Genomic DNA, 15,763 nt, shown 5'->3' with positions numbered 1-15,763 from the left:
GGACCATGTTTTGGTGCTGATCACTACCGTCGAGAGCAAGTTCCTCACCAAATGGCAAGGTCCATACGAGGTGGTGGAGAAAGTCAGCGAGGTTAATTATAAAGTCTACCAGCCTGGCCGAAGAAAGCCGCATCAAATATATCATGTAAATTTGCTCAAGCCGTGGCGGGACCGTGAACCTGTGGAAACTCCTTGCCTGGGAGCCGCACCAGAAGGCAAGGTGGAGGAGGTCACTATTGCAGAGACTCTATCATCTGCCCAGAAGCAACAGTGTCGAGAATTACTACAGCGGAATAGGAAGCTGTTCTCAGAGTTGCCGGGGCATACTCAAGTGGTAGAGCATGATGTGCTGACAGAGCCGCACGTACGAGTGAATCTGAAGCCGTATCGGATTCCGGAAGCACGCCGGGAGGTGATCTCGGCCGAGGTGAAGAGGATGTTAGACCTCGGAGTAATAGAGGAGTCAAAGAGTGGGTGGTCGAGCCCAATCGTCCTCGTGCCGAAACCCAATGGAGAGTGGAGGTTTTGTAATGACTACCGCCGGCTGAATGAGGTATCCAAGTGTGAAGCGTACCCGATGCCCCGCATCAACGAACTCGAGAGGCTTGGACCGGCGAGGTACATCACCACTCTCGACCTGACGAAGGGCTACTGGCAGATCCCCATGTCCCAGATGGCTAAGGAGAAGACGGCTTTCTCAACACCTGATGGGTGTTTTCAATACACGCGGATGCCGTTCGGACTACAGGGGGCCCCAGCCACTTTCCAGAGGGCTATGGATCGGATCCTAGCCCCACATAAGAAGTATGCCGCAGCCTAACTCGACGACATTGTGGTCTTTAGCCCAGTATGGGCTAGTCACCTACCTAAACTACAGGCCGTTCTGGACGCGCTAAGGAAGGCAGGATTTACCGTAAATCCGAAAAAGTGTGCCATAGGGAAGGAGGAGGCCAAAAACCTGGGCTATGTTGTTGGGAGAGGCGAAATAAAGCCGCAAATCAAGAAAGTGGAGGCAATTCAAACCTGGCCGCAACCACTCTTGAAGAAGCAGGTGAGAGCATTCCTAGGAATGGTGGGATACTACCGGCGGTTTATCCCGAATTTCGCCATGATTGCCGCGCCACTAACGGATCTTCTAAAAGGCACCAAATCAACCATGGTGAAATGGACGGAAGAAACGGAGACCGTGTTTCAACAGTTGAAGCTAACACTGTGCAAGCAGCCGGTCCTGGTCGCGCCAGACTTCAAGAAAGAATTTGTGGTCCAGACGGACGCTTCAGAGGTTGGTCTAGGGGCTGTACTCTCCCAAGAGATAAATGGGGAAGAACATCCCATTCTCTATCTAAGCCGAAAGCTGTCCTCCTGCGAGAACTACGCCATAGTGGAGAAAGAGTGTTTAGCCATAAAATGGGCAGTGGATACACTGAAATATCACCTACTAGGCCGGAAGTTTAGATTAGTATCAGACCATGCCCCGTTGAGATGGTTGAGGGAGAAGAGGGGTAAAAATGCCAGGGTAACTAGATGGTTCCTAGGGCTTCAAGAGTTTAACTTTCACGTGGAGCATAGGCCCGGGAAGTTACATGGGAATGCAGATGCTCTCTCTAGGATTCCGTGCCTGGTGTCAGAAGGTGCCCAAACCCCCAGCTTTGGGCAGAGGGGGGGAATATGTGACAGTGTCACTGGTTTTATATGTGAGGGGAGGTATGTGTCACTCAGGATGCTCTCCTGTGTGAACTAAGACCTACTTTATTTTTCTGCCAGCGTGTTATATGCTGGTAGATTTACTCTGTTAAAGGGTGTGCGGTTTTATGGGAATGGCAAAGAGGGCAGGACGCCATTCCCCCTACCTCCCCTCAGGGTGTGGCTGAGCAATGTGTAAAAGCTCAGTCCTGTTTTTTATCCTGTGGAGTGTGTTCTGGCGAGGGAAGTCTCCAGACAGTATTGTGGAAGCTGCAGAGCTTTTCACAAGGACTTTAGCAGTGCAGTTTATGCTACCGAGAGCGGGCGGAACCCGCTCATCTATGGACTGAGTTATACTTTGTTTTGTTTTTTTTCCGTTTAACCCAGAGGGGTCATGTTTGTTTTTCCTGCGAAACCTGCATGAGTTTATGGCTGATAATAAACCAGCAGAAAGGAAACCTGGGAACGTGTGTACTGAGTCTGCCTCCAGGAGAGCCGAGCGAGTCATCTTGCCACAATATATATATATATATATATATATATATATATATATATATATATATATATATATACACATATATACAGTACAGACCAAAAGTTTGGACACACCTTCTCATTTAAAGATTTTTCTGTATTTTCTTGACTATGAAAATTGTACATTCACACTGAAGGCATCAAAACTATGATTTAACACATGTGGAATTATATACTTAACAAAAAAGTGTGAAACAACTGAAAATATGTCTTATATTCTAGGTTCTTCAAAGTAGGCACCTTTTGCTTTGATGACTGCTTTGCACACTCTTGGCATTCTCTTGATGAGCTTCAAGAGGTAGTCACCGGAAATGGTTTTCACTTCACATGTGTGCCCTGTCAGGTTTAATAAGTGGGATTTCTTGCCTTATAAATGGGGTTGGGACCATCAGTTGTGTTGTGCAGAAGTCAGGTGGATACACAGCTGATAGTCCTACTGAACAGACTGTTATAATTTGTATTATGGCAAGAAAAAAGCAGCTGAGTAAAGAAATCACAGCTTTCATGCATCTTGGCATGCTTTCCACCAGTCTTTCCATGCTTTCCAATAGAAAACTGTTCAGTGGTCTCTTAATTTTTACCAGAGCTGTATATATATATATGTTGTGGAATACCTATACTAACTATAAACAAGCAAATCTCTCCCTAGCTCAGCAGTGCCTCTCGCTACTCTGCCTGTTTTCGGAGTAGACTGTGACGAGCAGAGGCGCCAGGTCTTTTATAGACCTGATGATGCTGTGCGGCCAGCTAATCACCGTTATGCAACAACCAATATGGCTATGGCATTACAGTGTGTGACAAGTAATCCCTCCATGTTCATTGGCTCTCTAAAGAGCGCCAAACATGCAGGGAAGGGACCCGAGCTCCCGGCCGAGCAACCCGGAAATACTCGCCAAGCTTGTCGAGCACCGTGATGCTGGGTCGAGTACCGAGCACGTTCGCTCATCACTAATCAGCATCCATGATCAAATTTTGACGCAAGTATTTTTTTGTGCCAATTTTTTTTTCACTTGCACCAAAATTTTTGATGCATTTTTTTGCAAAAGAAATAGTAAAAACGAAAATATAACATATAATAATTATGAGTAGTAGAGAAGCGACATTGCAGTGCTAGTGACATCAATTGTTTGGAAAAAAAATTGACAATAGTATTTAGGTTTTTTTAATTTTACTGATTCTAGTTTTTTTAAATAAAATGATTTTATTCTTCAATTTTTTTCTTCTTGAAAATTATGAGCCTGTTATTCAAGATTTCACAGGCAGCTCAGAAATCAAAATTGACACTGCAGGCCTCACTGACTTACATTTTCAAATTATTCTTCACTGATGAATTTGTAAATGGTGAAAAATTTGAGGCCAACACAACATTTTTATAAAAAAAAAAAAAAAAAAACCATCAAATAGTGCTCCAACAGTAGATTCCAACCACATATGTGGTATCAGTCTACTCAGGAGAAATTTCCTTAAAAAATGTGGAGTCCATTTTGTAATATGATTACTGAGAAAATGAAAAATTTGGGGCTAAAACAACATTTTTCTTTTTCACATCCCACAGTTATAAACTTTTGCAAAGCACCTCCGGATTCAAAAAGGTCACTAAAACGTAGATGAATTCCTAAAGAGGTTTAGTTTCCAAAATGGGGTCACTTTGTGCGGCGAATCTGCTATTTTGCCATATCAGGAGCTTTTCAAATGTGACATAGTGTCTGCAGTGTTGTCCAGCCAAAATTGTACTTCAAAATCTAAGTCACATAGCACTCCTTCCCTTCCGAGCCCTGACTAGTGTACAAACAATAGAATTCATAAAGTATCTTGTATCGGTGGGTCCATTACAAATTGCTTAACAAATTTTTTTAATTTCCTGATCACAACTTGCGGAAATGAAAAACCTGAAGCTAAAGCAACATTTTAGTTGAAAAAATTTAATTTTTCATTCCACTTTGAATTCCTGTGAAGCACTTGAAGGGTTAAACTTCCTGAATGCGATTTTTAACACTTTAAAGCAGGGTTGGGAACCTCCAGTCCGTGGTTCATTTCTCCGGCTTCCGCTGTGGTGCATGCACTGAAGAATTAAGTCCTGAAGCAGGCTAATCCCAGTGATAGGACATACTTTCTGGGTGGAGTCAGCATGCTCAGCACTTTCATCACAAAGATGAAGACAGCAGCCCCAGTATGCAATGTATATGCTCCAGCCCCACTCTCTCCTGTGATGTAAATGCCCCGACTTCTCCAATGTGATGTATATGCATCAGCCCCGGTGTCTTCTAGGCGATTTATATACAGCAGTCTTAGTATTTTCTACGTGATGTAAACAGCAGTCTTGGTGTCTCCTGTGTCAAGTATACAGTGGTCAGTTTCTCCTAGGTAAAGCGTATATATAGTAGTCTGTCTCCTATGTGATATATATATACACAGTAGTCTCATTGTCCATGTGATACTTATATAGCAATCTTAGTGTTTCTTATGTGATATACATAATAGTCTCAGTGTATCCTATGTAATGCATATATAGCAGTCTCAGTGTCTCCTATGTAATGCATATATAGCAGTCTCAGTGACTCTTATGTAATGTATATATAGCAGTCTCAGTGTCTATGTAATGTATATATAGCAGTCTCAGTGTCTATGTAATGTATATATAGCAGTCTCAGTGTCTCCTATGTGGCGTATATATAGCAGTCTCAGCGTCTATGTGAGTTGTATACACATTAGTCTTAGTGTCTCCGATGTGATGTACATACAGCAGTCTGTCTAATGTATATACAGTAGTCTGTGTCTCCTATGTGATGCATATATAGCAGTCGCAGTGTCTCCTATGTGATATATACAGCAGGCACCTCCCATTGATTAGGTTTTAAAAATGTAAAATAAGCAGTGATTAATACCCCCCTTTGAGGAGACATGCAATGTAATCTACATCTGTGTTTGGAACAACTTACTGCTGAAAGTTCTTTACAAAATTTATGACAAAGTTGACTGCGCTCCAGCCGGAAGCAAACTCGAAAAGCAGTTGCGAGTAGCAGCATCATCACTACCACCTAACAAAGAGAAGCAGCTCCATTCATCAAATTAGGGGTGAGTTAATGAAATGTCTGACCAAATATTGCCGGTTAAATGTGAATTTGATAATTTTGTAATGGTCATAACTGAGGTTATAAAAAGTCAAATGGCCTTTAGCAGAAAAAAGGTTGCCCACACCTGCTTTAATGAGTGCATTTTTTACAATGGCATCACTTTTGTTTTTTTTCTGACACATGGGCCCCTCAAAGTCACTTAAAAAAATGAATAGGTCTGTAAAAGAAATAGGTTTTGTAAATTTTGTTGAAAAAATAAAAATTGCTGCTAAACTAATAAAATAAAAGAACATTCCAAAAACAATGCTACTGTAAATTAGTTAATAACATTTTCCATATGTCCATTTTGTGAGGGAATACTGTGCGATAAGGGCATAAAAATTGTTTGAAAATTGCTAATTTTTCCAAATTTTCACCAAATATGTTGCAATAGAACATCCTCATAATCACTTGTAGGTGTAGTAGCAGAGTTATTACCACATAAAATGACAAGTCAGATTTGAGAAATGGGGCTGTCATGTAAGTGAAACCATTATTTGGCAGTAAGGGGTTAAAATAATCATACCACATTTGTTATTAACTATTATTTACCATTTGTCTACTTTATGTCAGCATCACTTTATAAATGTCTTTTTTTTTTATTAGCAGACGTAAAAGGGAATCTGTCAGTAGGTCCAACTGTCCTCGGCATGTAGGTCATAGAAAGTTGAATAAAATGATATCTACGATCTGATGAATGGTTACCTGAGAAATTCATGTTTTTCTTAAAGAAGCACTCACATCACAGTTTTTATCCTTTTAATATATTGCAATTATATAGCACTGTGTATTTACAATTGCTCATTTTGCCTTTCTACACAGTGAATGGTTCTCTTTTCTCTACGCTCATGTATAAACAGGAAGCATCTTGCCTCTGCAAAAAATCATTCCCTTTAACTCCTGACCCAGCTGCTCCCCCTCCTCCCACACGCCATGGACTTTCACAGTGACTCATGACTTGTGCAGAGAAAATTGACCTCCTGTTTGAACAGAGAGTTTAGAAGGATTCAGCTAGTCAGTTTTTAATCATGTGATGTCATAGACCTACCCAGCTAATTCTTCTGTTTTACATTAGAAGGGGAAAATGAGCAGTTGTACACAATACCATAGAGTATGAGGATTGCAATGCATTAAGAGGATACAAATTTGGTTGGGGGTGCTTCTTGAATATTTAAATTTGCTGTAAAGACCTATGGCCAGGACATAAATCTCCCTGAGAATCTACTTCCAGAGTAAATTTTAAATGAAATAGGGAGGTACAAGTCACATTGTGGGGATGCCAATGGGGTGAGAGCCCATGTACCCATATTTTGCACCACTGTGGTTTGTAAGACTACACTTGCTATTCTCATACAATGTTTCAGTGCGTAATGGCACTATCGTCCATACATATAAATTTAGCGCATCTGGCTAATTTTTGCGCTTTAGCCTTCTTGATTTCGCTGGTACCCTAGACAGGATATTTACCGTAAATTAGATGCTCTTGCCCCGCTTTATAATTTATTATTTCACCAATTCACTAAGGGACAAATCTCAAAAATTCCCCCCCTTCTTTCAAAAGCCCTAACTTTATTTTCCCATCGAAATAGCAAGATGATGGCTTAAATTTTGTGGGTGGGTGGGTGAGGAATAATTAAATTTAGTGAAATAATGAAAAAAAAAAATTCAATTTCGCCATTTTTTCTTTAGTTTTGTTTTAAAAAGTGTTCACTGTAAGGTAAAAATGAATCGGCAATATGAATCTCAAATTCAGGATAACTGCTGTGATATTCCCAACTTTACAAGTAGTGAAAATGTTAAAAAAAAAAAAAAAAAAAAAGTTAAAATGTTGATACTTTTTTATTGATACCATTCTGTGGTATACATTTTTTCCTCAGGAGGTATGACATCTGCAAACTAAACTTTGGCGATTCAATTTTTCTCTCCTCTTTACTAAACAGGTACCCGTAATTATATCTTTGATCAAACTTTTACTGACACGGTGATGCCAAATGTTTTTTTTGTTTACTTTATCTTTAAACAGAGAAAAAAGGGGGGAGGATTCAAATTTTTTGATTTTTATAAAACTTTAATCCTATTGGAGGGACTTGAACCTGAGCCCGTTCCAAACAAGAGGACCAGAGTTCTGCCAAGAAGTGGATATACATTTACAGTACAGACCAAAAGTTTGGACACACCTTCTCATTTAAAGAAATTTCTGTATTTTCATGACTATGAAAATTGTACATTCACACTGAAGGCATCAAAACTATGATTTAACACATGTGGAATTATATACTTAACAAAAAAGTGTGAAACAACTGAAAATATGTCTTATATTCTAGGTTCTTCAAAGTAGCCACCTTTTGCTTTGATGACTGCTTTGCACACTCTTGGCATTCTCTTGATGAGCTTCAAGAGGTAGTCACCGGAAATGGTTTTCACTTCACATGTGTGCCCTGTCAGGTTTAATAAGTGGGATTTCTTGCCTTATAAATGGAAGTCAGGTGGATACACAGCTGATAGTCCTACTGAATAGACTGTTATAATTTGTATTATGGCAAGAAAAAAGCAGCTAAGTAAAGAAAAACAAGTGGCAATCATTACTTTAAGAAATGAAGGTCAGTCGGTCCGAAAAATTGGGAAAACTTTGAAAGTGTCCACAAGTGCAGTTGCAAAAACCATCAAGCGCTACAAAGAAACTGGCTCACATGAGGACCGCCCCAGGAAAGGAAGAACAAGAGTCACCTCTGCTTCTGAGGATAAGTTTATCCGAGTCACCAGCCTCAGAAATCGCAGGTTAACAGCAGCTCAGATTAGAGACCAGGTCAATGCCACACAGAGTTCTAGCAGCAGACACATCTCTACAACAACTGGGCTTTGGTCTGATGAGTCCAAATTTGAGATCTTTGGTTCCCTCCACCGTGTCTTTGTGCGACGCAGAAAAGGTGAACGGGTGGACTCTACATGCCTGGTTCCACCGTGAAGCATGGAGGAGGAGGTGTGATGGTGTGGGGGTGCTTTGCTTGTGACACTGTTGGAGATTTATTCAAAATTGAAGGTATACTGAACCAGCATGGCTACCACAGCATCTTGCAGCGGCATGCTATTACATCCGGTTTGCGTTTGTTAGACCATCATTTATTTTTCAACATGACAATGACCCCAAACACACCTTCAGGCTGTGTAACGGCTATTTGACCAAGAAGGAGAGTGATGGGGTGCTACGCCAGATGACCTGGCCTCCACAGTCACCAGACCTGAACCCAATCAAGATGGTTTGGGGTGAGCAGGACCACAGAGTGAAGGCAAAAGGGCCAACAAGTGCTAAGCATCTCTGGGAACTCCTTCAAGATTGTTGGAAGACCATTTCCGGTGACTACCTCTTGAAGCTCATCAAGAGAATGCCAAGAGTGTGCAAAGCAGTCATCAAAGCAAAAGGTGGCTACTTTGAAGAACCTAGAATATAAGACATATTTTCAGTTGTTTCACACTTTTTTGTTAAGTATATAATTCCACATGTGTTAATTCATAGTTTTGATGCCTTCAGTGTGAATGTACAATTTTCATACTCATGAAAATACTGAAAAATCTTTAAATGAGAAGGTGTGTCCAAACTTTTGGTCTGTACTGTATATGACTAGAAACAGAAGAATATGGATCATTTTAAATATCTCTATATATCTTTTAAAAATGGCGGACTTAGTTACCGGTATGTCCCAAAAAAAATTATTAGCCATGAGCTCACAGAGATGCAGGGTTTTACTATGGATTCCTGGAAGAAAGTGTTAGAACAGTGATGGTTTATTGTTATTCCTTATGTGACGTTCTGCACATAAAGCCTTTCCATCAGTAGATAGAATCGGGTCCACATCGGTGCTAATGCGAGAGTATTACATGCTCCCACCGTCTGCTAGATTTGAAACCTCACCCACTGTGATAGAGGCAACACTACTCATGGACTGAGGTCCAAACACAGACAAAAGCAAAACAACAGTACGCCATGTTTATTTGACATGAGGAAGAGACTATTTTTTTTACATACTAGAAAATAAAATAGCAAGTATATGAATAAATCAGGTTTATATTGTTAAACAGATTCTTCTGGTCTTTGCAAGAACGTTGGGTTGCAAACATAAATTATTGCTCCCAGAGGCCCAAGTTGATTCAATGACCATACCTAAAAAGACAAAAAAAATACAACATTAAAATAGAAAATGCGTGCACCACTGGTGGGGGAGTGGCGTTTGCAGATTCTGTCACCAGCAGCAATTTTTATCAACTCAGAAACAAAACTTAATCATTAATCTGTCTAAGTTTATAATGGCAAATTATTTCTTAATTATTTGCAATTAGAAAATAGTGAAGATTAGCCAAGGTAAATGATTTGACTGATGCCACATATTCTGGAAAATGTTAGTAGTTATTTGGGGCGGGAGGCACGGGGGTAAGTTTGGGCCAATCCAACCATAGACTAGATGTTATTTTACATTTGATTTTGAAAGCTGCACACACACACACACACACACACACACACACACACACACACACACACACACACACACACACATTTTTTATTTTTTTTTTTTCTTTAGGAATGAGAGGCCTTTGAGTTTTAATCAAGCACCAAACTTTCACCTTTCATTACCAACAAGGCAAACATTATAAATAGTCTTACGTACTTTTGAAATTCCCATTCTCTGTTATCCAGTGGACAAACCTGCCGGGTTTTCAACCAACGCGAGATGCAATGGAAATGGAATGCATGCTATAGAAAGAAAAACAAAAACTATTGCCATTTTTGCAATCATAACATTTGGTAAAATTTAACCTGTGACGCTGACCGCTTTGCCATTCCTATCAGCACCATTTTTTCACATGTGTGTAGTATCAATTCCCGATTCTCCTACATATTCAAAAAGTTATGCTAGTGATAATTTCAGGTTGGTTATTTGTTATAAAATGGAAAATATACTGTATGAAGTTTACAGAAAATTTCAAAAACTTGTTTTCCAACTTTACTTTCTCTCTTTACCCCCTTTGCACTGTGGACTATTTTTTTAAACGTTATCCTCCTAGTCTTCCAAGAGCAATTACTATTTTTCTAATTAAATGCATGTTTGAATATACCCATTATTACTCTGTATTGCTCAAAGTATACATATTAAATTCAGATTTGGTGGTGGCGGGTTTACTTAGGAGCTTTTCCCATTAATTAGAAAAATAGTAGAAAAACATTGGCACATACTGAAATATGACAAAGTGATTGGCGATCAGATGTCTAGTAAGCAAAATTAATCTTTAAAAAAGCCCAAAATCTGGGCAGCATCATAGCCCCTACTGTAAAGAATCATCAACCAAGAAACCAACTTCTAACCCCATTTAATCAAAAAATTAAAGGCTATTTCCCTTGTAAGAAGTGCAAAATGTGCAAAACAATAGGCACACACAAACAGAAAACTGTCAGTCATGGAGAGGATACATATCCCATCTCAGACTTCATTACTTGCACAACTACAGGGGTCATCTATGGCCTTAAGTGCCCCTGTAATAAAATGTATGTTGGGCAGACCAAACGCGCCATGAATGTTAGAATTAATGAGCATTTACGCCATATTAAAACACAAATACACAGGCCACCCACTTTCCAAACATTTCCTAGAGAAACACAATGGATCCTGTAGCATCGGCGTCTCTGCCCCCTGACAAGCAGAGACGCCGTCCTCCTTACCGCCGCGCTCCTGGCCCGGCGTCTTCCAGCCCTCCTGGCGCGTGCAGCTTCCCGAGCACTGTGCTTAGGGCGCGCTCCCTCCCTCTTAAAGGGGCCGCGTACGCCGTCCTAAGGAGTCCCCGGCCAATGGCCGGAGGACCTCTCATATAAAAGGAACCTCCTGCAAAATGGAGGTGCCCGTGCAAGGTTGTAGCTCTGTGTTCTAAACTCTGCTTCAGCCCTCAGGTCCCGCTGCCAGCCTGACTACCAGTCCAGTCCGCCAGCCTGACTACCTTTGTCCGCCAGCCAAGTACACTCTCCAGCCCGACGGTCAGCCTACGGTCCTAACCCGCCAGTCTGTCTATGGGCCAGGCTTGCCTGCCTACCCGGAGAACGTACCAGTTACCTGCCATGCCTACCAGCCAGCCTACCTGGAGGCTCCTGCCAGTTACCCGTGGTGTCTGCCAGTCCGTCTTCCTGGATCACCTGTCAGCCTGCCTGCCGTGCTCATCTGCTGTACCGGTCAGTCGCTGCCTTCTGATCCGTGGGAGTCACCTGCTCTCATACAAAGACTGGTCCAGGGTAGCACCTGGTCCCTCTGCTCGGTCCTTCCCTGGTTCACGGAGTCGATTGAGCCGCCGTGCGACCTTGGTCAGTCCGAGTTGATACCTAGTTACGCCCCTCTGGTCCCTCCACCACCCGGATCCGTAACAGATCCATTCAAGGGATCCAGGTGACAGGCATTCAAGTTGTACCAGAACACTGGAGATCAGGTGATTTTATTAAAATGATGTCACGAACGGAAAGCCAATGGATTTTTAAGCTGAATATTCTCAGGCCAAAAGGATTGAACAGTGAAATCAAACTATTTGTCTTTAATGAATAAACCATAGGTTTCCAATTGCGGCACAGTATATAAAGGCACCCCATAGCTGGATAGAACCAACCCTGAGGCAGGAAGCAGGAGCTTCCGAAACGCATTGGAACTGATACAAATTCAGCCTCCGTACTGCCCGGATCACGTGTGTGTCACGTGCCGCCGCGTCACACAGGTCCTATCAGGTCTTCACCGAGTGCTGCGCGCACAACCCCCGGAGGCACGAGAGTAGCGAAGTCACCGGCCGGGACTCTGCATTGCTCCGGCCACCATCAAGCCTTCTCCACAACGTGAGCACCCCTGGACGTCTCCAGCAGCATCTGCTCACCCCCAGGTACATGACAGACCGATCACCTACCTAACCCATCTATAGGGTAGCCCAGACTATCCATAGGCACCATCTATCTACCTACACCACGGTAAACATTTACAGGCATGTTATATAGGTATATATACTCTCCTAGTTAATCTAGTTAGTACGCAACCCTATTAACTACTGTTCCCTCTCTATACCTAGCATAACCTTTTCATCAGCCCTAAAAAGACCCTCCAGAACCTCCTCACCCTCTCCTGGATCTGTTGAGAACTCTAATGAAGGGTAGCTGACCATCTCTAAATCCATTCCGTCAGCCTGTTTGAAATATAAGCGTGTCCCTGCATACCGTGATCAACTGCACACAGGTATCTACCATATCCTTTGGCCACCCTAGACCGTGCACTGCATATATTGATTCTTGCATCCCATCTATATTTAGCTCACCCCTCACATCTATCCCAAAAGGATTCATCAAAGAGCTCTCCATCCTCACCTAATCCGGTCAGAAACCCACCGTACCTGCCATCATACCTGCCACTGAACCAGGTATATGCTCGTACATCGATCTCGCTTTAATATCACCAGCCCTTTAACTAGGTCTATTAATTTGATCTTTCATCTCCCCTTATAGGTCATCCGCCCCAGAGCATACTGGTTTAATATAACCACGCTAGGAATTTGCAAGCTACAAGTGACCATCCTTTTATTCAATGTTATTTTAACTTCTATTAAAATAAAATTTATCACTTTTTAACTTGTTCATCTCGAGTTTCATCCACTATACCAGAGAGAATTATTAATCTTTTATTGATTTTTTACCCCCACCCTCTGACAATTAGTGGTAACTGTCTTTAATTCGCAGCAGGTCAGTGACTAGCCTACCAGCGCCACTTTTTGCAATATTGTTTAAAAACAGGCAGGGAAAAGTTTTACCTCACAAAAAGAATCAGCTGTCACAATGTGCTGTAATGTCTGTACACTTTTGTTTTGCTTCCTCCCCTGCCCAGGAGCTGTGGTATGATCAGACCATGTTCCTGCACGATCAGACACAGCCATTACACAGTACACAGCAGGAGCACATTTATAAGATTATCTCAGCACAGGGACATTTTCTTTTAAAACACATCCAATTCTGGAAATTATTATTATTCCAAGATGTATTGATTAAAATCAACTTTTGTTCATGGGAAAACCCCTTTAACCCCTTTCTGACGTGGGGCATATTAACCCTTTCGCAACCATGGGATTTTCCTTTTTTGCATTTTCGTTTTTGCTCCCCTTGTTCCCAGAGCCATAACGTTTTTATTTTTTGGTCAATATGGCCGTGTGAGGGCTTATTTTTTTGCGGGACAAGTTGTACTTTTCAACGCCATTACTAGTTTTACCATGTCATGTACAGGAAAAAATTCCAAGTGCGGTGAAATAGCAAAAAAAAGTGCAATACCACAGATGTTTTTTTTTATTATTTTTTTTACCACGTTCACTGAATGCTAAAACTGACCTGCCATTCTTATTCTCCAGGTCATTACGAGTTCGTAGACAACAAACATGTATAGGTTCTTTTTGATTTAAGCGGTGAAAAAAAATTCCAAAGTTTGGTAAAAAAATTAATAAAATAGCGCCATTTTCTAAGACCTGTAGCGTCTCCATTTTTCGGGATCTGTGGCTGGGTGAGGGCTTATTTTTTGCGCACCGAGCTGAAGTTTTTATTGATACCATTTTGGGGTAGATCCGATGTTTTGATCACCCGTTATTGCATTTTATTGCAATGTTGCGGCGACCAAAAAACATAATTCTGGCGTTTAGAATTTTTTTCTCGTTATGCCGTTTATCGATCGGATTAATTCTTTTTTTTATATTGATAGATCGAGCGATTCTGAACGCGGAGATACCAAATATGTGTATGTGGGTTTTTTTTTTATTATTTTATTTTGAATGGGGCGAAAGGGGGGGGTGATTTAAACTTATATATTTTTTTATATTTTTAAAAACTTTTTTTTTCACTTTTTGCTTGCTTCTATAGTCTCCATGGGAGACTAGAAGCAGCACTTGTCTGATCGCCTCTGCTACATACAGATGATCAGCAGATCACCTGTATGTAGCAGAAATGGTCCTGTGCTATGAGCGCCGACCACATATCACTATGTCCACAAACAAATCAATCTAAGTCTGAGATGTTAGTGTACCTGGAATGAAGAATAGAAATGTCTAGCTACCGTACACATTGTACCCCACACTATAATCCTAGGAATAGAACTGGTTTGTCATTCCCTTATGAAAGCCTCTTCTTGGCTATCATTGCCGTGTAGCTCCCCAACAAAAGCAGTACTCAGTAGTGTCCTTTTGTGGGGCTACAAGTGCTGCTGGTTTTGGGGAGCTACATTTCATTGATGGCATCATGAATTCACAGATGTACTCCTCTATATTAAAAGTTAAGATGCTACCATCATTCTGTGCCCTTAGTAGAAGTGCACTTTTACAACATGACAACGATCTGAAACACACATCATCTAAGGCCATTGTTCCTTTTCTGCAGAACCGGGTGAAAGGGATTCAGTGCCCAAGTAGGTCTCCTGATCTGAACCCAACCGAAACACCTATGGGGAATTCTGAAGAGACAAGTTGAGCATCACCCTCCATCCAGCACTAAGGCTTTAAAAGAGGATGTTCTTGAAGAATCGAAAAAGGTAGAGGTTGCAATATGTTACCAACTTGGCTATTACATGCCTAGAAGACTTTGCGTGGTCCTTAAAAATTATGGAGGTCAAACAAAATACTAGATGGAGTAGTTTGAGGTAGGGTTTAACAATTTTTGCATCAACTTATATGAGTAAAACTGAAGAGGTTGTAATGAAATTTAAAATTAAATTATTAACCTTTTATGTTATGGGTTAAAAAATGTTTTATGAAACTCAAGTCTTGGTCAAAACTTTTGAAATTGTTCTAGAGTTCAGTAAGATATGGATTGAAATCTTACTTTTGAAAGTGGGTGTACTCATTTATGCTGAGCATTATAAAATAGAGATATATGTATATTATGTATTTTGATTCTTATCTTTTAAAGAAGTTGTACAGTACTTTATATTAACAACCCCCCCCCCCCCCCCCCAACCAATGTATCCCCACGGGGCCCCTAAGACTTTTTGTAATTACCTTACGTTGCAGATAATGCCTGTGAGGGGCGCTATCACTGGCATCACGTGACCCCGCGCTGACGTCTCGACAAGTGAGGCGTGACTCAGCACTGGGGTCCCTGCTGGGTTGTGGGCGGGGTTACCCCCCACGGTACACCCAGTATCCACTGCGCACTTTCCCAATGAATGGGGAGAGGCAGAGCACGCGGTTGATGTCGGGTGTGACGCGGGGGATTAACCCTACCCACAGCCTAGCATCCACCTGGAATGCGGAAGACAAAGACCCCCGGCTGCTGCCAGCACATCAGCGGATGTCAGAGCCGGCTGCAGCCGGGGGTCACGTGATGCCTGTGAGACCAGTGATAGCGCCGCTCACAGGCATTATCTGCAACGTAACGCAATTACAAAAATCCTTAG

General features: G+C 41.6%; 1 protein-coding gene across 1 annotated transcript in view; it reads right to left on the bottom strand.

Annotated features, from left to right (window-relative positions):
* Nucleotides 1-9,301: 9,301 nt before the first annotated feature.
* Nucleotides 9,302-15,763, bottom strand: part of RBX1 (ring-box 1) — a 54,280-nt gene continuing 47,818 nt past the window's right edge. The window contains exons 4-5 of the mRNA XM_073642697.1: nucleotides 9,992-10,077; nucleotides 9,302-9,489 (exon numbers count right to left, since the gene is read on the bottom strand). Of these exons, the coding sequence (XP_073498798.1) occupies nucleotides 9,477-9,489; nucleotides 9,992-10,077 (99 nt within the window). The 3' untranslated portion in view covers nucleotides 9,302-9,476. The remainder of the gene's footprint in view (nucleotides 9,490-9,991; nucleotides 10,078-15,763) is intronic.

This window comes from Phyllobates terribilis, unplaced genomic scaffold (genome assembly GCF_046119375.1).
Source record: "Phyllobates terribilis strain yellow unplaced genomic scaffold, ASM4611937v1 Scaffold_8__6_contigs__length_399053987, whole genome shotgun sequence".
NCBI classification, from domain to species: domain Eukaryota; kingdom Metazoa; phylum Chordata; class Amphibia; order Anura; family Dendrobatidae; genus Phyllobates; species Phyllobates terribilis.
The sequence above is the reverse complement of the archived record's forward strand: the minus strand, read 5'-3'. Positions and strand labels throughout refer to the sequence as shown.